General features: G+C 39.5%; 1 protein-coding gene across 2 annotated transcripts in view; it reads right to left on the bottom strand.

Moving 5' to 3' along the window:
- ANK3 (ankyrin 3) overlaps nt 1–22,382 on the bottom strand; it is a 374,580-nt gene that overhangs the window by 121,665 nt on the left and 230,533 nt on the right. The window contains exons 22-24 of one of the 2 annotated variants that reach the window (XM_043476896.1): nt 19,943–20,015; nt 19,718–19,780; nt 877–930 (exon numbers count right to left, since the gene is read on the bottom strand). In XM_043476896.1, the coding sequence (XP_043332831.1) occupies nt 877–930; nt 19,718–19,780; nt 19,943–20,015 (190 nt within the window). The remainder of the gene's footprint in view (nt 1–876; nt 931–19,717; nt 19,781–19,942; nt 20,016–22,382) is intronic. The other variant, XM_043476897.1, reaches the window with a different exon arrangement.

Here is a 22,382-nt window from a genome sequence, read left to right as displayed (position 1 = left end):
TATCAGAAACTTTGCTTAGAAGTGTTTAATCCCTCTGATGTGAAATACAGACTCTTCCCAAGGAATGTACTTTATAAAATTAAAAAGCTGAAACTAATGGTACAACATACCTCCAAATGAAATAATAGTAGAAAAATCTCCAAATTACATGGGATTATTTTTTTAAAAGCTGGATTAAAAAGAATAAGGAGGAAGACAGTCTCTATGCTCTAGTGATTTTTTTAAAAAGAGGCTGATTACTTCATAGAAGTCAGTCTTATCATCAATCTGTTAATGATCAGAATTGAGAGGGCAAATTTATTGTGCTTGTTGTGAAAAAAGTGATTTTTTTTGATCATCACATAGCAAAGAGAGGAAATGGATACTACTAGAAAATAAAGCCTCTAGCCATTTCTACTTTACATTATAGAACAGTAGAATGAGATCACATCATTATAATCAACACCTATATTTATTGAGCATTTACTCTGTTTTAGGCACTGTTTGGTGCTTTACAAGTATAATTCTCACAACAACCTTATAGAATTGTTATCTCCATTTCAGGATAAAGAAAACCCAGTTCACGGTAGTAGAATAAATAGCTTGAGATCACTTAGAATATGGGGAATATTGGACTTAAAATCAGTTGGTTTGACTCCAGAGTCCTGCTTTTAACTATTGCCAAATTCTGTGCTACTGAACAAATACAACAAGAAATCGGTAAATGAAATATAAGCTCTGTGAAGGCAGGGGTTTTTCTCTGTTTCGTTCCATATCCAGTGCCCAGAACAATGCCTGGCATATAGTAGGTGCTCAATAAATGTGTGTGATGAAAGCTTAGTGATTGCCCTTGGAGAAAGGAACTCTATTACTGGAGAAAGAAGCAGGGAGACTTACTTTTCATGGTAAACTGTTGTACTTCGGGAATTTTATACCATGTACATCTATCACCTATTCAAAAAATGAATAAAATTAACAAAACAAAACAAAATACAGGGACTGCAGATAAGCCATATAGATTGTGTATTCCATACTATGGAAAAGGTATTTTGACATGTCAGTCTGCCAGGTAGACATTAAGATATGTATGTGCACCAGCAAGTATCCAGCAAACACAGAAAGGAAACAATATAATATTTAACTGGCTTGCCTCTTTAAAGAGATGGAAGAGAAGAAATGAAACCACAAGGCAGGAAGAAGGGGATGCACATTATTAGCATGGTACTTCTGGTTGCTTCCCAGTATTCTAAAGCAGTGGTTCTAACCTGGGGGATGCTTTCGAATCACCTGAAAACTTGCATTTCTGACAAGTTCCCAAGTGAATCTGATGCTGCTGGCCTGGGGAACACACTTTGAGAACCACTGGTCTAAAGGGTTCTAATAATAAATGCCAGCGATGTAACGGCAGTACTGATCACAGAGCATTCAATGTCTGTTTTCCTAGTGGCTGTTACTAGCATAATTAAAATATCAGCTTCAGCAACTGAATTCAAGGACTGAGTGCCGTGTTTCTCAAATTTCAAGGGATATATTTTATCAAGTGCGGTGCTTCTCAAATTTCACGGAAACTTGTGAAAATGCAGATCCTGACTTCATGGGTCTAGCATAGGCCCTGAGATTCTGCATGAATAACAAGCCCCCAGGTGACCTGTACCCCACTCTGAGTGGTGAGATAGTGGAACGCTGGGCAAGGGCCTATGTTAGGAGTAAAGCCAACTACTGCCTTTGAGGTATTTAGTTTGGGCTTCCTGGTGGCTCAGACGGTAAAGCATCTGTCTGCAATGTTGGAGACCCAGGTTCGATCCCTGAGTCGGGAAGATCCCCTGGAGAAGGAAATGGCAACCCACTCCAGTACTCTTGCCTTGAAAATCCCATGCACAGAGGAGCCTGGTAAGCTACAGTCCATGGGGTTGCAAAGAGTCGGACACGACTGAGCAAATTTACTTTAATGGAGATAAGGCCAAGATGCAAACAAGGATACAAATCCTGTACTCCTCTTGCTGGGTCCCAACGATTTACTGCTTTGCATGTCCTACATACTGTGCTTGAATGTCTCACTTAATCCTCAACCCTATGAAGCAGGTACTATTATTTCCAGTTGATAGATGAAAAAACAGATTTAGAGTTACTATTCAAAACTCACATATTTAGTTAGTGGTGGAATCTGGATTAAAACCCACAAGGTCAAGTTGCAAAGCTCAGGTACTTCTCCAACGCACCACCAGGACAGATGGTGTGTGAAAGGCATTACAAAGTATTACAGAAGCACAAAGGAAGAGGGTAGCACACTGGACTGTAGATCTGGTAGATGCTGAATGGAGGGTGTGTGAGAAAAGGTAGGAAGAGAAGGGCAGAAGCCGGAAGTTGGCTATCCCAGGCCACAGCATGCGCCTAGTGGGACAGAATGCTGGAGACCAACAGCATCTGGCTTTAGTAAAGTCACAGGCAACTGAGCTGTAGGAAATGGGTTGGTTGGGTTAGATTTTTAGGGTCCTTGAAATTGACTATAGACTAACAATTGTCATCCAAGTGACAAGCAACATAAACTCATCAGTGGGTGACAACGCAATGTCAACCCACACTGGTTGTTGCTGTTTTAAACTGAAGACCTAAATGCTCCAAGCTCTCCCTCTTCCTCTAGTATTGTCCCGGCCTAATTCTAATCCTATAGCACGAAGAATACAGACAGTCCTATCCATCTGATAAAAAAAAAGAGGGACTGCCATTTTCCGAGCACCTATTTTATGCTGATCACTGCTTTAAATGTTTTAAGGATATGTTACTTCTTTTCATCTTTCCAGAAATTCCACAGTATTATTAACCCCTTCAGAGACAAATAAAGAGGTAAGACACAGCCTATTTTATGCTTTTGAAGGTTCAAATAAGGGACATAAATACCCAGGTAATTTTAAAGAGAAAATCTTTTCCATCCATTCAAAACCTTATAATAGGATATCTACCTCCCCTAATGTTTAGACAGTACATTTTCATCATGAAGGATCCAAATGACTCTGTTTGATCATGGTTTTCCTTCAACCTCCCAATATTTGCATTCTCAAAAAGCAGAGAAGCAGGAGTACGAAGGAAGAGGAATATGGTAGTACGAGGACGCTAATCCAGGAAGCTCCCATAAGCCTCTATCCTTCTCCATCAAAGGGCAGATAGAATGAAAACCACAATCACAGAAAACTAACCAATTTAATCACATGGACCACAGCCTTGTCTAACTCAATGAAACTATGAGCTGTGCCGTGTAGGGTCACTCAAGACGGACGGATCACGGTGAAGAGTTCTGACAAAATGTGGTCCACTGGAGAAGGGAATGGCAAACCACTTCAGTATTCTTGCCTTGAGATCCCCAAGAACAGTATGAAAAGGCAAAAAGATAGGACACTGAAAGATGAACTCCCCAGGCTGGTAGGTGCCCAATTTGCTACTGGAGAGCAATGGAGAAATAACTCCAGAGAGAATAAAGACAGAGTCAAAGCAAAAACAACTCCCAGTTGTTGGATGTGACTGGTGATGGAAGCAAGGTTCGATGCTGCAAAGAGAAATATTGCATAGGAACCTGGAATGTTAGGTCCATGAATCAAGGGAAATTGGAAGTGGTCAAACAGGAGATGACAAGAGTGAATGTCAACATTTTAGGAATCAGCGAATTAAAATGGACTGGAATGGGTGAATTTAACTCAGATGACCATCATATCTACTACTGTGGGCAAGAATCCCTTAGAAGAAATAGCCATCATAGTCAACAAGAGTCCGAAATGCAGTACTTGGATGCAATCTCAAAAATGAGAGAATGATCTCTGTTCTTTTCCAAGATAAACTACTCCATATCACGGTAATCCTAGTCTATGCCCTGACCAGTAATGCTAAAGAAGCTGAAGTTGAATGGTTCTATGAAGAACTACAAGACCTTCTAAAACTAACACCCCAAAAAGACGTCCTTTTCATTATAGGGGACTGGAAGGCAAAGTAGGAAGTCAAGAAACACCTGGAGTAACAGGCAAATTAGGCCTTGGAGTACAGAATGAAGCAGGGCAAAGGCTAATAGAGTTCTGCCAAAAGAACGCACTGGTCATAGCAAACACCCTCTTCCAACAGCACAAGAGAAGGCACTACACATGGACATCACCAGATGGTCGACACCGAAATCATATTGATTATATTCTTTGCAGCCAAAGATGGAGAAGCTCTATACAGTCAGCAAAAACAAGACCAGGAGCTGACTGTGGCTCAGATCATGAACTCCTTATTGCCAAATTCAGACTTAAATTGAAGAAAGTAGGGAACCACAAGCCCATTCAAGTATGACCTAAATCAAATCCCTAATGATTATACAGAGGAAGTGAGAAATAGATTTAAGGGGCTAGATCTGATAGATCTGAGTGCCTGATGAACTATGGACGGAGGTTCAGAACACTGTAGAAGGGACAGGGATCAATACTATCCCCAAGAAAAAGAAATGCAAAAAGGCAAAATGGTTGTCTGAGGAGGCCTTACAAATAGCTTTGAAAAGAAGAGAAGCAAAAAGCAAAGGAGAAAAGGAAAGATATACCCATCTAAATGCAGAGTTCCAAAGAACAGCAAGGAGAGATAAGAAAGCCTTCCTCAGTGATCAATGCAAAGAAATATAGGAAAACAATAGACTGGGAAAGACTAGAGATCTCTTCAAGAAAATTAGAGATACCAAGGGAACATTTCATGCAAAAATGGGCTCAATAAAGGACAGAAACGATATGGACCTAACAGAGCAGAAGATATTAAGAAGAGGTGGCAAGAATACACAGAACTGTACAAAAAAGATATTCATGACCCAGATAATCACGATAGTGTGATCACTCACCTAGAACCAGACATCCTGGAATGTGAAATCAAGTGGGCCTTAGGAAGCACCACTACAAACAAAGCTAGTGGAGGTGATGGAATTCCAGTTGAGCTATTTCAAATCCTAAAAGATGATGCTGTGAATGTGCTGCACTCAATATGCCAGCAAATTTGGAAAACTCAGCAGTGGCCACAGGACTGGAAAAGGTCAGTTTTTATTCCAATCCCTAAGAAAGCCAATGCCAAAGAACGCTCAAATTACTGCACAATAGCACTCATCTCACATGCTAGTAAAGTAATGCTCAAAATTCTCCAGGCCAGGCTTCAACAGTACGTGAACCGTGAACTTCCAGATGTTCAAGCTGGATTTAGAAAAGGCAGAGGAACCAGAGATCAAATTGCCAACATCCATTGGGTCATCGAAAAAGCAAGAGAGTTCCAAAAAAACATCTACTTCTGTTTTATTGACTACACCAAAGCCTTTGACTGTGTGGACCACAACAAACTGTGGAAAATTCTGAAAGAGAGGGGAATAACAAACCACCTGACCTGCCTCTTGAGAAATCTGTATGCATTTTAAGAAGCAACGGTTAGAACTGGACATGGAACAACAGACTGGTTCCAAATAGGAAAAGGAGTAAGTCAAGGCTGTGTATTGTCACCCTGCTTATTTAACTCATGTGCAGACTGTATCATGAGAAATGCTGGGCTGGATGAAACACAAGCTGGAATCAAGATTGCCGGGGGAAAAATCAGTAATCTCACATATGCAAAACACCACACTTATGTTAGAAAGTGAAAAAGAACTAAAGAGCCTCTTGATGAAAGTGAAAGAGGAGAATGAAAAAGTTGGCTTAAAGCTCAACATTCAGAAAACTAAGATCATGGTATACGGTCCCATCACTTCATGGGAAATAGATGGGGAAACAGTGGAAACAGTGGCAGACTTTACTTTCTTGGGCTCCAAAATCACTGCAGATAGTGATTCCAGCCATGGAATTAAAAGACGCTTACTCCATGGGAGAAAAGTTATGAACAACCTAGACAGCATATTAAAAAGCAGAGACATTACTTTGCCAACAAAGGTCCATCCATATTCAAGGCTATGGTTTTTCCCATAGTCATGTACGGATGTGAGAGTTGGACCATAAAGAAAGCTGAGTGCCCAAGAATTGATGCTTTTGAACTGTGGTGTTGGAGAAGACTCTTGAGAGTCCCTGGGACTGCAAGGAGATGTAATCAGTCCATCCTAAAGGAGATCAGTCCTGAATATTCATTGCTAAGACTGTGTTGAAACTGAAACTCCAATAGTTGGGCCACCTGATGCATAGAGCTGACTCACTTGAAAAGACCCTGATGCTGGGAAAGATTGAAGATGGGAGAAGAAGGGGAAGACAGAGGATGAGATGGTTAGATGGCATCACCAACTGGATGGACATGAGTTTGAGTGAACTCCAGGAGTTGGTGATGGACAGGGAGGCCTGGCGTGCTGGAGTCTATTTGGTCGCAAAGAGTTGGATACAACTGAACGACTGAACTGAACTGAACTGACCCACTCAAAGTGAAATGAAAGTCACTCAGTCGTGTCTGACTGTTTGTGACCCCACGGACTATTCAGTTCATGGAATTCTCCAGGCCAGAACATGAGTAGGTAGCTAGTCCCTTCAAATTCTAGTTCTATAAGTCTAATTCTGAGACTCACACACTAAATAAATGGAAAGTTACTTCGATTCCAGATCAGTGTGCATTTCATCTTTCATTTTGCAGTTTGGAGGAAGAGTTTGTATTAAGCAAGGATTCCTGCTCATTTCCTTCTCAAAAGGTGTGTGAGCAATGGGGTAAGTTGAGACACTGTTAGATGAGCAAGGGTGACATAGGTAGTCTTAAGAAGTGTGCGTCATTTTAAAGGATTAGTGTACCTCTCATGGGAGGGCCACCTGCTATCTTTTTCTTTCTTTCCCTAACTCCAGGTGCTGGTAAGGACTGACTTCATAGGTGGCCATAAAGGAACCGGGCTTAATGGCAAAGTTTGCACATCTCTTAAGCAATGACAAGAACAGGTCGCCGTGAAGGCACAGAACAAATGACTTTCTATTCAGTCTGACATTTTTGAGTGCAAAGTCAGTGACTCTCTGCTCTCACACATTATTTTGTTCTTTGTGGCTAGATGTACCTCTTTCTAAAAACTGTACTGCGGTTTACTATTCCTTAATCCAAGTGAGATACAGTTTCCAAAGTAAGGACACATGACTCAGTGTTGGAAGCTTTCCAGATGGAGCAATGAAAAACACCCCCTGTGATCTTGGTTGGGTTCATAAACAAACCCATTCCAGAAAGGAAAAAGAATTCTGTGTCTTTCCTGTGAAGAGCTAGAAAAAGACAATTCTGGGGCAGACACTATAATTTTTTCCTATTTTTATCAATACTCGTTAACCCTAGTGCAGAAATTACTGTCAGTCACCTGAGGAAGATTAGATGTTACAATGACTTGGGTCAAACGGACACTAAAGGATAGAGACAGAATGCAGGTAGAGAGGAGCACACGGTTACTTACACTGACCTTATTAGCTAAAATCTATGCCACTTTTAAATAAGACCAGACAATGACTAGCCACAAAGTAATCCTGTGAAATCAGACACTAAAATGGTTCTTACGTACGGAGAAATTACATTGCTAAATTCAAGGTGGCTGTGTCATGCCAGTAAGTCCCTTCTGTTCATTCTTTCTTAGCAATTCGTTTAGACTCAGCCCCACATCCAGATCTCATTGATCTTGGCTCTTCCTTATGTATGTATATGAGGACTGTGTGTGCAAAGCACCAGAAGATGCTCACTACCCTTAGGCATAAAGCAGTACAAGCATTGTGATTACTCTGTGGGCTTGAATCTGGTCTCTCCTTTTCTTACACATAAACCGCTTTTCACTGTGCAGAGCAGCAAACACCAGTTATTGATCTGTGTTCTATCTCCTACCTCTACCTAAAAGGTGTATCCATACAAGGTAAAGACAGCCTGTGGCCAGTTCTCATCCTCACTGTGCTTCTGGCCCAGGTGCTTGGACCACCTCTTGCCCTGTGTAACGTCTTTCCGTTCTCCAAGCCCTCCTGTTCCCGGCCCTCTGCCACCACCTGGCCTTTCCCTGGCCAAGCATTCTCCATGCTGATTTTCCCCAGTGTCACCCTCCACTTCTGGTTCTCTCTGTAGTAAGAGTCCAGTTTGGGGGAGCGGGGCAGGGGTGGTCACATAAGGACCCACTTCCCCATGAAGAAGCTCAGACTTTCTAGGTAGATAAGCAGAGACTAAACGAAGTGCGAGTGGGAAGGAATCATATTCAAAATTACAACTTGTTTTGAGTGAATGAAAAAACCACCTATTGTACTTAATCAATAAACATGCTAATTCCCTGTCAGCTCTTAGCTGACTCTTGTTCCTATTCATGCCACAGACTGCTCCAGCTGCTCATCTGTCATAGCTTCTAGGGAAAAAAAATAACTACATGAGAACTACTTATTTTGGGTCTGTATCCATGACACTATGAACATGGCAGCTGCTGTCGCAGATGGCCTGTGCTCCTCTAACTGGACCGGCCCAGGGAAGTTTCTCCCATGGACGGCATCCACTAGAGCTCACTCTTCTGGTTTTCTCCCTCTGTTGTTCACCACTCCCTCTGGCATTCCTCTTCCTCTCAAACATCAGTGTGCCCAGGGTTTTCCATTCCTCCCTGTGCCCTGCCCTGGGATCCTCAGCCAGGTCAGTGCCCAGCTCCCCTGCCTCATGTTGAAGTCTTCTGTGAGCTCTTCCGGTCTCTAATGCTTTGACCCTGAACTTCGAACACTTCTTTCCAGTCCCCTCCCTTCTCCTCAACCCCCAAACTTCTGCTTGTTCACATTCTGTCTGTTCCATAAAATGCATCCTTCTTGAGGCCTCCAGTCATCTCCCCTTCTTTTGAATTTTCTTGTGACTTTCATATGTTCTCTTACAGCATCTCACTGAAAGTGAAAAAAACCTAAATTCAAATTACAGTTTCATTGGCGATGTGAACCTGAACAAGTATCTTGAACCCCTTTAGGCTCGGATTCCTTAATGCAAGTAAGGGTTAATAAAACTTTAGATTAGGGCTTTGAATTAGGACTAAATGTAAACTAGGAATAAGAATAGTTCCAAAACTGCTCTCAACTACTCTCAGAAGATTAAGTAAGATAAAGTGCCTTGTAACTAACATTCACGGAGATGTCTGGGTTAACCTTTATCAGTTCAGTTCAGTCTTGTCTGACTCTTTGCGACACCATGGACTGCAGCACGCCAGGCCTCCCTGTCCATCATCAACTCCTGGGGCTTACTCAAACTCATGTCCATTGAGTCGGTGATGCCATCCAACCATCTCATCCTCTATCTTCCCCTTCTCCCGCCTTCAATCTTTCCCAGCATCAGGGTCTTTACAAATGTCAGTTCTTCGCATCATGTGGCCAAAGTACTGGAGTTTCAGCTTCAGCATTAGTCTTTCCAATGAATATTCAGGACTGATCTCCTTTAGGATGGACTGGTTGGATCTCCTTGCTGTCCAAGGGACTCTCAAGAGTCTTCTCCAACACCACAGTTCAAAAGCATCAATTCTTTGGCGCTCAGCTTTCTTTTTTTTTTTCAGCTTTCTTTATAGTTCAACTCTCACATCCATACATGACTATGGGAAAAACCATAGCTTTGACTAGACGGACCTTGTTGGCAAAGTAATATCTCTGCTTTTCAATATGCTATCTAGGTTGGTCATAACTTCTTCCAAGGAGCAAGCATCTTTTAATTTCATGGCTATAGTCACCACCTGCTGTGATTTTGGAGCACCAAAAAATAAAGTCTGACGCTGTTTCCACTGTTTCTCCACCTATTTGCCATGAAGTGATAGGACCAGATGCCGTGATCTTAGTTTTCTGAATGTTGAGTTTTAAGCCAACTTTTTCATTCTCCTCTTTCACTTTCATCAAGAGGCTTTTTAGCTCTTCTTCGCTTTCTGCCATAGAGTGGTGTCATCTGCATATCTGAGGTTATTGATACTTCTCCCGGCAATCTTGATTCCAACTTGTGCTTCATCCAGCCCAGCATTTCTCATGATGTACTCAGCATATAAGTTAAATAAGCAGGGTGACAATATACAGCCTTAATGTACTCCTTTCCCAATTTGGAACCAGTCTGTTGTTCCATGTCCAGTTCTAACTGTTGCTTCTTAACGTGCATATAGATTTCTCAAGAGGCAGGTCAGGTGGTCTGGTATTCCCCTCTCTTTCAGAATTTTCCATAGTTTGTTGTGGTCCATACAGTCAAAGGCTTTGGTATAGTCAATAAAGCAGAAGTAGATGTTTTTCTGGAACTCTTTTGCTTTTTCGATGATCCAATGGATGTTGGCAATTTGATCTCTAGTTCCTCTGCCTTTTCTAAAACCAGCTTGAACATCTAGAAGTTCACAGTTCACGTACTGTTGAAGCCTGGCTTGGAGAATTTTGAGCATTACTTCGCTAGCCTGTGAGATGAGTGCAACTGTGCAGTAGTTTGAGCATTCCTTGGCATTGGCTTTCTTAGGGATTGGAATAAAAACTGACCTTTTCCCGTCCTGTGACCACTGCTGAGTTTTCCAAATTTGCTGGCATATTGAGTGCAGCACATTCACAGCATCAACTTTTAGGATTTGAAATAGCTCAACTGGAATTCCATCACCTCCACTAGCTTTCTTCATAGTGATGCTTCCTAAGCCCCACTTGACTTCTCATTCCTGGATGTGTGGATCGAGGTGAGTGATCACACTATTGTGGTAATCTGGGTCATGAAGACCTTTTTTGTATAGTTCTTCTGTGTATTCTTGCCACCTCTTCTTAATATCTTCTGCTTCTGTTACGTCCGTACTATTTCTGTCCTTTATTGAGCCCATTTTTGCATGAAATGTTCCCTTGGTATCTCTAATTTTCTTGAAGAGATCTCTAGTCTTTCCCATTCTGTTGTTTTCCTATATTTCTCTGCACTGATTGCTGAGGGAGGCTTTCTTATCTCTCCATGCTAACCTTTATACATTATCTCATTTACAACTTACAATAATCCAATTGTTTTAGGACTCTTATCTAAATTACCTGGATGTTAGAGGCTAGAGACTGGGATTCCACTATAAGCCCCTGAACTGATTTGTGTTACCTTGACCAAGGTCTTTAACCTTGCTGGAACTTATTTTCACATCTATAAAATGGGGATACCAATGGCTCTAAACTAGAGGGTCATGAGGCTTAAACAACATAGTACATGAAATGAATGGTGCTTAATGCCTAGAACATAGAAAGGGCTCCATAAATGGTAAGTACCTTGTGTGTTTCATTGAGGGTGTTCATTTATTTCGAATCCTAGGTGGGGACGGGGTGGGGATGGGGAAGGAAAGAGACACAGGTGGCAACACTCCTCCTGAGTGAGGACTCCTATGGATGTGTCTTAAGTGCTCTGATGGTGATAAGACAGCTCTGCTTCCATGGCACTAACAGCCTACTTTGAAAGAACATAAAATTAATCCCAACTTGGCAAATGACAGTCTGGGCAAATTCCAGTCCCCTGCCTGTTTTTGTAAATCAAGCTTTATTGCCCACATCCCTGCTCATTTGTTCTGTTAGCTATTGGGGCTACAATAGCAGAGTTGAATAGTTAGGACACAGACCATGTGGCCTGAAAAATGGAAAATATTAACTGTTGGCCCTTGCCAGAAAAAGTTTGCTTTTCTGAAACTGATGACTAACATATTGAGATGAGTATTAGGAAGAAATCAAAAAGTGTGATTGAAAGAATGCAAAAGAGGAACCAGGGGCCATATTACACAGGATTCACTGACCACGGAAAGGCTGTGAGTTTTATTGTAAGTACACTGTAAAGCCTTGGGAAGTTTTTATTTTACTTTTGTATTTGTACTAGTTTGGGGGTGTATGTGTATTATTTAGAAGAGGTAGCTACTTTTATTTTGAAATACAGCAACCGTGCAAATGAATACATGATATGCAACATACATTTTAACAGCCTGTTATAAAATAAATACACAGAGGTTAAGAAATAGAACATCAGCACCCCAGAAGCCGCCACCCACACTCTTATCCCATCACAGCCTCCTCCTGCCTCCTCCTGGTGTTATAATAGCTTTCTTTACATTATTTTCCTGTTGTTTTTTTTTTTTTAATAGCCTCACTATCTAATTTTATAATCCTAGTTTAGTGCTACCTGGTTGTGATGAATTCTATTGTCTTTGCATAAGCTACAGCTTAGCAACTAAAATCCTAGGGTTATACCCTACAGAAATGTACATATATGTATGTGTACCAGGAAACATATATAAGGTTTATAGCAGCTTTGTTTGCAACAGCCCCACCCTGGAAACAACCCATGCTTCCATCCACAGGAGAATGGATAACCAAATTATGATCCAGGCATATGGAATAATATATAGAAATGAAAACAAATGAACTACAGTTATATACAACAATATATATGAATCTTTAAAACCTAGCTATGAGCTTCAGGGAGTCTCTTGAGAGTCCCTTGGACTGTAAGGAGATCAAACCAGTCAATCCTAAAGGAAATCAACCCTGAATATTCATTGGTTAGGACTGATGTTGAAGCTCCAACACTTTGGCCACCTGATGAGAAGAGCTGACTCATTTGAAAAGACCCTGATGCTGGGAAAGGTTGAGGGCAGGAGGAGAAGCGGGTGACAGAGGATGAGATAGTTGGATGGCATCACTGACTCAATGGATATGAGTGTGAGCAAACTCCAGGAGACAGTGAAGGACAGGGAAGCCATGGGGCCACAAAGAGTTGTACACAACTTAGCGACTGAACAACAAATGAGCTTTGGAGGGTTTGAAGCTGGGGAATGGAATAACACGATCCAATTTACATTTTAAAAGATTGTTGAGAATGCTGTGTAGAAAACTGAGCCTGTGGGGAAAGCGCAGAAGTGGAGACTTGCAAGAAGGCTTCTGCAATATTCCATGGGCGGCATGTCAGCGGGTGGATTAGAGTGGGGGCGGTGGGAAGTGGAGGGATGTGGGATGTATTCTGGAAGCAGAATGGATAGATTCACTGATGGACTGGATGTAAGTATAAGAAAGGGATATTGCACAGAACCACAGGTTTTGGCTTGGGTGATGGAGCTGTTTACTGACCTGGAAAAGGGTGAGAAGAAACACTGTTTGCAGGGTATGTTTGGGGCAGGCTGAGACATCTGTGAGATTCTGAATAGACACGGCAAGTACATGGCTGGGTAAGTGGGCAGTGTGGCTGAAGATCACTAAACCATTCCAATTCCAAAGACAGGCTAACAAAGACAGAACGGACTCTGTTTGAAAACCATTACTCGCCAGTCAGGATGGCTGCTATCCAAAAGTCTACAAGCAATAAATGCTGGAGAGGGTGTGGAGAAAAGGGAACCCTCTTACACTGTTGGTGGGAATGCAAACTAGTACAGCCACTATGGAAAACAGTGTGGAGATTTCTTAAAAAACTGGAAATAGAACTGCCATATGACCCAGCAATCCCACTTCTGGGCATACACACGGAGGAAACCAGATCTGAAAGAGACATGTGCACCCCAATGTTCATCGCAGCACTGTTTATAATAGCCAGGACATGGAAGCAACCTAGATGCCCATCAGCAGATGAATGGATAAGGAAGCTGTGGTACATATACACCATGGAATATTACTCAGCCGTTAAAAAGAATTCATTTGAATCAGTCCTAATGAGATGGATGAAACTGGAGCCCCTTATACAGAGTGAAGTAAGCCAGAAAGATAAAGAACATTACAGCATACTAACACATATATATGGAATTTAGAAAGATGGTAACGATAACCCTATATGCAAAATGGAAAAAGAGACACAGAAATACAGAACAGACTTTTGAACTCTGTGGGAGAATGTGAGGGTGGGATATTTCAAAAGAACAGCATGTATACTATCTATGGTGAAACAGATCACCAGCCCAGGTGGGATGCATGAGACAAGTGCTCGGGCCTGGTGCACTGGGAAGACCCAGAGGAATCGGGTGGAGAGGGAGGTGGGAGGGGGGATCGGGATGGGGAATACGTGTAAATCTATGGCTGATTCATATCAATGTATGACAAAAAAAAAAAAGAAAAAAAAAAAAGAAAGAAAATCGAGACTTCTATCTCAGCCCACAAGTCTTGTCCTTTAGCTGGAAATTCTTTTAAATTCATGAACTATTCTTTGAGCTGTAGGTACCTCTTAGGAGAGTCATTATGAAGGTGTTTAGTGATTCACTACGTCGCCTAGGGCTGTCTCAGTGAGGAGGGGTACAACGGCCGGAACTAAGGCTGTCTCAGTGAGGAGGGGTACGACGGCCGGAACAGGGAGCAGGGAGGCACATTGTCTTCATCTTGCCTGTTCTCAGAAACCTGTATACAGCTCTCCTTTCCTTGAGTCTCCTCTGTTTGGTTGCAGCTGTGCAAACACATACTGAAGAGCTGTTTTGTTCCAGGCCCTGTACTAGGTTCTAGGGAGACAACAGAGACTAAGATTAGGTCCCTGCATCTGGTATTTCATTTTGACTTTATAGCAATAAAAGTGTGCATGTTAAATCACTTTAGGTGTGTCTGACTCTTTGAACTCTATTGACCATAGCCTGCCAGGCTCCTCTGTCCATGGGATTCTCTAGGCAAGAATACTGGAGTGGGTTGCCATGCCAGAGTAGCATGCAATTAGGTACTATCTGTTTGAAAGGTCATGTGTAAGCAGAGAAACATCAGGCAAGAAGTTAGATGTTATGATTTTACAGGTATTTATAAAATGGTAAGATTTCAAGTGAAGGGCAGTCTCTGTATAGCAACCAGGACTCCCTTGGACCACCTGGAGGCAAACTAATCTTCAAGGCTTCCTTCCAGATCTGTAAAGCTAAAAACATGATAGTCTGATGTATTTATTAGGATGACTAGGAGATCAGGATAGTCCAAAGCACTTGGTGAGAAGAAGTGCTATAGGGCATCTCCCCCAATATCTGGCTTTGTGTTTCCCAAAATAATTTCTCCAACTTTTTTGAATTTCAGATTGTGCCAAATGAAATTCTACTTTTTCTCCCCTGACTAAGAATACTTGGATATGTTTGCTAAAACTACTTGCTTTGAGTTCTTAAAATCCATTCGACCTTATGTTTATAGCTCTTCTACGTGAATGTGAATCTTGGTCTTTTGCCAAGATGATCAGAGGACCATCTCTTGTAGTTTCATTGGGTCTTTAAAAAAGAATGATTATTACTTTGTGACAAGTTTCAATTTGTTCCTTTTCCTAAGCACACATTGTTTTTTTGAAGCTCAAAAAAAAAGTTCAATCTTGGGTTCTAATGTAAGAACACAGCTCATGTTACCGTAGTTGTGAAAGAGATGACCTAATGCCACAGATTGGCAGATGTGTCTTCTTGTCCCGCTCTGCCACTAACCTGGTTGGGCAAGTCACACAACATTTATTTGGGCTTTACTTCTCACCAGTATAATGAAGAGCTTGGGCTATAGGATACTGATCTGCCATTTTAGTTCTTTGAAATTTGTGGTTTGTTTCCATTAGGCACTGATTTTGATGCAAAAGTGAGCCGATTACGACTCTCTCATATTATCAGATGAAACATCAGTGCTTTATTATATCTCAAAGCTACACCTATCTGACAATTATTTTTATTTTTTTAGACTTTTAAAAATTTTTTTATGAATAACGTATCCAAAGATTTTGACCCACCACACAAAGAAAGAATCTCATTCTTTAAAAAAAAAAAAAAAAAATATATATATATATATATATATATATATATATATACACACACACACACACAGATTTTTATAAGAGTTTACATTCTGAGAGGCTCAAGCCTGATATCAAGCCTTTAGATATCTACTGCTTCAATTCCAAAGGACCAGTTGATAGCAGTTTTAGTACATAAAACTTTTTTCCTGGGTCAGACAGATTTATTCTGCTTCATGAACCTCTTCTTTGCTCCTTGAGGGATCTGGAATCTAGTTTCCAGATTTTTGGATTTCCTTTAATAGGAAACATCACAAAAACCTGGTAGGCTATCCGACAATTATTTCTAAGTATACTTAGATTCTTAGCATTTTCTTTTAATATTTTAGGGTCTACATTTGATCCTGAAGAGCTTCTACACTCTTATCTGAATTGTAACTAACTGGGAATTAAATAATTCTTCCCAGCAAGAGTTGTCTCACCCAGTTGTCTCAGAAATCTGTTCAGTGGAGTCCTATTTCACAGAGCTGCCTTTTGGGGTTTTACTTTCCATGACTTCATTCCAGGTCTCATTATGTCCCATCTGCAGTTCTTTAGATTTATTGCTATAACCCAACCCACTAGAATTTTGCAAGCTAAAATAACATGATTATACATTCTTAAAAATTGACAAAATACATTTTCTAGGAATTTGCAATGTAAAATCACTGTTGAATCAAAGCCAATGGTGACTCTTGGGAGAAGGACTCAAACTAGAAGACAACTTGAATCTTAATCTCAATTTTCTTCTTTAATTCCTCTCCCTCCTTTCCTTTCCTTCTTTCCTTTCTCTTTCTTCCTTCCCTCTTTCTTCCCTCCCCCAATTTAGTTTTTTCTTTCTTTTTAATGACAAACTGAATTGCAAAACTTAAAACTCTAAGTGGTACTGGAATCAACATTAATTTTGCATGTATATTAATTTTATATGCATGTAACATATTTTCTGGGAAAGAAAAAAGTAGAGCATTAAGATGTCTGTGAATTAGTCTGGCCCTCCAAGTAGGTCTACTTGCCCCTTACCCATACGACATGTGAACTCATCACCTGCCTTAAACACATTGCTTTATCTCTGCTGTGCTGACACGTCAGCCTTTGTTCTGCTCTATAACTTGGCTCCATTGTTTCCTTAGGTCATTCACTGATAACATTTAGCCTTGTTTTTCTGAAAAATTTTTTTTAGAAATTAATCAACATTGCTTTTTTTTTTTTTTAACTTAGACTAATTTCTCACTATGGACCAAAGCAAGAGGACAAAGAGAAAGCAAAAATTAAAAAGAAAGGTGGAGAAAAAGAGACTACTTTTGGCACTGTTCCCTCAATGTTCACTTTATTTTTATAATTCAGATTATATTTTCCCATGTTACAAATTCATTCTTCTTGAGAAAAACTGACAGCATATTTTGCTTATTATTTTTATTTGCTTTTAAAAGCTGTTGATATTCTTAGCACCTGGGATACCTGAAGATCTTACTAACTCTCACATAGATTCACAATATGCTGTGGTTTCATGGAAATAAACATTTGTTTCCATTCAAAAGGGCTTAATGAAACCAGCAGCACCAAATCAGACCACAGTGGCAAAGCCCTGGCAAATCTACTAGACAAATGAGTCAGATGTAAATACTATCATTGCAGTTGTAGGGTTCCTTTTCAAATTAAACTTTCAAAATGATTTGTTGTAGGATTTGGAGTAAAATAGAAATGCTAGCACATGCAGCAGAGAATGATACAAGTATGTGATAAAGGGCTAATGTGGTTTACTGGACCTCATGAAGGCAAAATTTAGGGACATTAGCTGACAGTAATATTAATAGGACTCAATTAAGTATATATTATAATCTCAACAGTATTTTTATCTTCAATTATAGATTTTTAGTATCTTCTATGGACAACACAAGAGCCCTGATAGACTCTGCTTTGATCAGACTATACCTTGAATATGGTGCTCAGTTCTGGCCACCTCAGTTGGAGATGGATACAGACACACTGCAATGGACATAGGAGACTGACCATGATGGTAAGGGAACAGGGGGAGGAAGTGCCCATAATATGACTGAAGGAAAAAACACTGACAAGAAACATGAAAAGTGTTTTTAAATATCAGAAGCATTATTACATGAATGAGGCAGCTTTTGTTCTGAATAGTGCCAAACTGATCATAGCCTGAGTTACTAAGTTAAAGCCTGAATCAGTGACAAAGTGCTCCATAAAATGAAGAATTTTTAAAGCCAGAGTTGTTCATAGGAATAGGCAGACCGAGAATTAGGGAACTCACATGGAGGCATCTGGGAAAAGGATCTCCTAACAGAGGTAATTCCAGCACTAAGTGATGGTTGTTCAGATTGAATGACCTTTAACAACCCCATTTCAACATTAAATTCTACACATTATGAAATCAAGAGCCATTTGCTTCCAGGAGCCCCTGGACACATGCAAGGGCTGAAAGATAGATAAAATGAGAATGAAAATTTGCTTGTTCATTTCAAGTTCCCAAGCTGATATAAATCTAAAATAAATAATTTTCATTTCTAGTTAAACAGCTAAGTGAATTATCTTTAAGAGATGCAAAATTTCTTCTTTTTGGAAATTAAGGTTTTCCACATGTAGAAGGTTGTTATAATGTCCATTCAAACTTGGCCTCTCATCAGTGCAGCTCTTTGGGGATATTCTGTTAGAAATTAGCACATTTTTAGGTCTTTGATTGTCATATTATATTTCATAACAATTTTATTTGAAAATGTACTTTTTACATCACATTTTCTGTGTGTATGCATCTCTGTGAGACCATCATTTTTCTTTTTGCTTCTGCACATGAGAAATTACTCTGATAATGCTGCAAAAGAAAGCACTGAAATATAGTATGACAGTAAGGCATATTACTCATTGCATCCTAAAGATTATACAAGTATTATCCATTGGGGGATGAGCAGAAATAAATATATAGTTGATGGTTTACAGAAAAAGAAAGAAAAATGATGAGTATATGCCTTTAACATTTATCAAAACTACATTCACAAACAATGAGACAGGTACTTTCAAGTCCCTAAATTACCAAGTCCCTAAACCATCAAGACATAAGCATTCCTAGGAGGGCAGTTCTGGTCACAATGCACTTACAGGAGGAAGCCCCTGGTCACCGAAAAAGCTAAAGTGACTTTGGATCGGGTAGGCTTTCCCACTACTTAGGTTTCCAATGAAAACTGGACAAGCCAAAGAAGGAACCAATAATTGCAATAAAGGTGACCTAGAGGCAAAGAAAGAGTAGCTGCGCTAAGACTGATCCAAAAGAAAAAAACAACATGAGAGATGGCAAATGGAGAAGCAAAAAGACAGAACGTTGTTTGGGAGAGTCAAATGATGCAGGAAAGAAACATAAATACATATTCTACTCTAAGTAAACATTTCAGTAAAATGCCAACATCTGCCATCTTTATATTTATTCACTGTAAACATGTCAGTTTTTCAATGAACAATAAAGATATAATTTCATTAATATATCTACATACCATGACCTGCTTAAATGCACTAATTTTTAAGTGAGGCAGGAAACTAAAAGGTTCTTTTAAGCACATGAAGAATAGGTATAATCATCTATATTTTGTCTCTTTCATGAAATCAAGATTGAAAATTTATATTTTGAAAGCAAGTTTTTTCAGGTTGGCTTTTCATTATGAGTTCAAGATCAAAAATAGCTTTCACTGCAAAGCTTAGAGTACATCCTAGAATGGGCATTTAAGCCCATCCTCATAAACCTTCACCTACTTATGAAAAAAAATTTTAGATATAAACAGATTTTCTTTTCTAGATTTTCAAATGTAAGCAATCAAAATATCACTTTTCTACTTAATAGCAACAAATAGAAAGAAAGTAATCCTGATAAGTAGTGACACTTGTATTTTCAAGCAGGAAAATGGGTTCAAGGGGAGGGCACTCAAAGAGACCAAAAGAAGACAGTGATATCAAATACATATTGTTTAAATGATACATTAATTAATAATCACAAGATAAAATGAAAAGTTAGTAACTCAGGGAAGGGTTATATTTCAAGATAAGAAGTGGAAGATAAAACTGGTAGTTAAATTTTATCACAATAAAAATTCGCAAATACCTTCTTCAACATCTGAGATATATTCGCCATCACTGAGCATTTCAGGGGCGTTGGCTTTACGAACTGCATGATTTAAGTGAACAATGTAAGTGTGAAAAGTGCATACTGTTGATACTAAAACAAAACATATTAATGCTTCTAAAAACATTTTTGCAATGAATTTCCTTCAGGAAACAAATACACAGTCACTCTTTGTTACAACAAACTCAAAGGAGGTTTTCATACCTTCATCATCAGACATATCAAGAACTTCATTCATAGTTTCTGGAACATTCATTTTGTGCTTCTCTATGACAGTCTAGTAACAAAAAAAGCAGTCACTTTAGTATGAGTAAATAGCACATTTTACTGAGACTATTCATTTCTTCCTAAATTAATCTATAGGTTTACTGTGGGATTTATGTGTGGGATTGATGAATACCTTGAAGCTCCCGCCTACAAAATAACATAAAAAATATCCCTTAGTAGCACTGAGGTCCTCATCATATACATGGCAGAGAATGAATACAAGGTGAAAGAGTTCTAGTGGCAAAGCACATCAGCTTAAAAGATTTAGGTCCTGAATAAAGTTTTTTCAAAGGAAAGGAGAGAGACACTGCCTCTCTTAGTCTATTGCTACACTTTTTCATGGTCTGATGAACCTGCCACCCCACTCCACTAAAAGTCCTAGCTGAAGATAAACCAGATGAAAGGCAAGAAATATGTCTTTGTTGCTTCTGCCAAGCCAGCCACTTCTTTTGTTTTTCCTCCTATGTGTATGTTTTAATTTCTAAAACAAAATATTAAGATTTTAAAACATAACTTTTACAATTATGTGTTTGCAGAAAATATTTTAGAGATGATGCATTTGCAGAATAATTTGAACATCTACAAAATCTTAAAAATGGTATATTACAGAGCAAAGGCTTTACTGAATTTTTACTTGTTCTTTGATAACTTTTACCTAGATAGATTGTATCTATCCAAAGGACACTGACAGTATTACTTGTTTGAAAATATGAATGACTTAATATGTTTTAGTTTTAAAATGAGTCCTCTTTTAATCTGAGCAAATGAAAGAACAGTAGTACAAGTCACGTTGAAATAAAGCATTACTTGGTATTTCCCCAGCATGTAATACTGTAATTGAACATTAAAAAAACGAATATTTTGTATTAGAACAGTTTTAGATTTACACAAAAATTGTAAGGATAGTAGAATTTTCACCCCATTTCCCTTATTATTAGCATACATTAGCAAGGTACGTTTGTTGCAATTAATGAGTCAATATTGATTTATTATTATTAAAGTCTATATTTTATTCAGCTTTCCTTAGTTTTTGCCAAATATCCTTTTACTATTCTAGCATCTCATCCAGGATACCGTGTTCTCTTTAGTTGTCAATCTCCTTAGGCTCCTATAGCTGTGACAGTTTCTCAGACTTTCCATGTTTTTAATGACCTTGACAGTTTCAGGGTGAACTGCTCAGCTATTTTGTAGAATGTCCCTAAACTGAGATTTTCTCATGTTTTTCTCATTGATTAGACGGGGGTTATATGTTTTGGGGGAGGAATATCACCATGGTAAAATGCCATTTTCATCATATTACATGAAGGATATGTACCATCAACATGATTTATGGGTGTTGATGTACTTGGTCATCAGGCTGTTGATCAGTTTTCTTCATCACAGAATTACTCTACTTCCCTCAGTCTCTGTACTGTTTTCTCTGGAGGGAAGTTACTATACTCAGATATACTTCAGCAGTGGGGAATCATGTTCTACCTCACTGATGGTGAAGCATTTTCATCAATTATTTGGAATTCTTTTGACTGAGGAATTCATCTTTTATTCTCTAGTTATTCATTTATCTGTATCAGTAAGAATGCATAGATATATGTTTTATACTTTGCACCTGTACCCCAATTCCATTGTATTTCTTTTGCTCAAATTGTTCCAGCTTTGGCCACTGGGAACTCTTTCAGTGGATTCCTGTGTCCCTTTAATATTAATATATCTCATCATTTTATATATGTGTACTTATTTATATGGCAGTTGTTGGGGGGAATCCTTTATGGCACTGCAAGAGGTCCCAGGCTCATCTTGTATATTTCCTGCCCCAGCTCTAGATTTTTTGTCACTTCTCCAAGGAGGCCTGGTTTCCTTTATCAGAGAACGCTATTAGAAATCAACATCTGAGTGACTGAGGTGCTCTGATGGAAATTTTAAACAATGCAATTTAAATAGCTTAATTTGTATGTTTTGTATATCCAGTTCTAGTTACTCAGTTTCCTATTCAGCCATGACTGTAAAGTCATTAACTAAAGCACCTTTCTCAGAATTTCCATATTAAACATGGCACTCCTATCAAAGATGTCGTCTTTTTTTTTTTTTTGGCCAAGCTGCACCACATATGAGGTCTTCTTTCTGTACCAGGGATAGAACCCGTGCCCCCTGGCAGTGGAAGTGCAAAGTCTTGACCACTGGACCATCAGGGAAGTCCTGATGCAGTCTGATTTTTAAGGTTGCTGAAAAATTGACGTCTGCTTATGGGGACAGTGGCTGCTGGGGCTTCCATAGCTGCTGAAGAAAGACCGGCCTGTGGTGGAGGCTGCTCTGTGCTTGCTTAGTTTAGGATCATAGACCCCCACCCTGAATTGCTACAGTCCTGTCTGAGCTGGATGTC

The sequence above is a fragment of the Cervus canadensis genome, chromosome 8, assembly GCF_019320065.1.
Source record: "Cervus canadensis isolate Bull #8, Minnesota chromosome 8, ASM1932006v1, whole genome shotgun sequence".
Classification (NCBI taxonomy): Eukaryota; Metazoa; Chordata; class Mammalia; order Artiodactyla; family Cervidae; genus Cervus; species Cervus canadensis.
The sequence above is the reverse complement of the archived record's forward strand: the minus strand, read 5'-3'. Positions and strand labels throughout refer to the sequence as shown.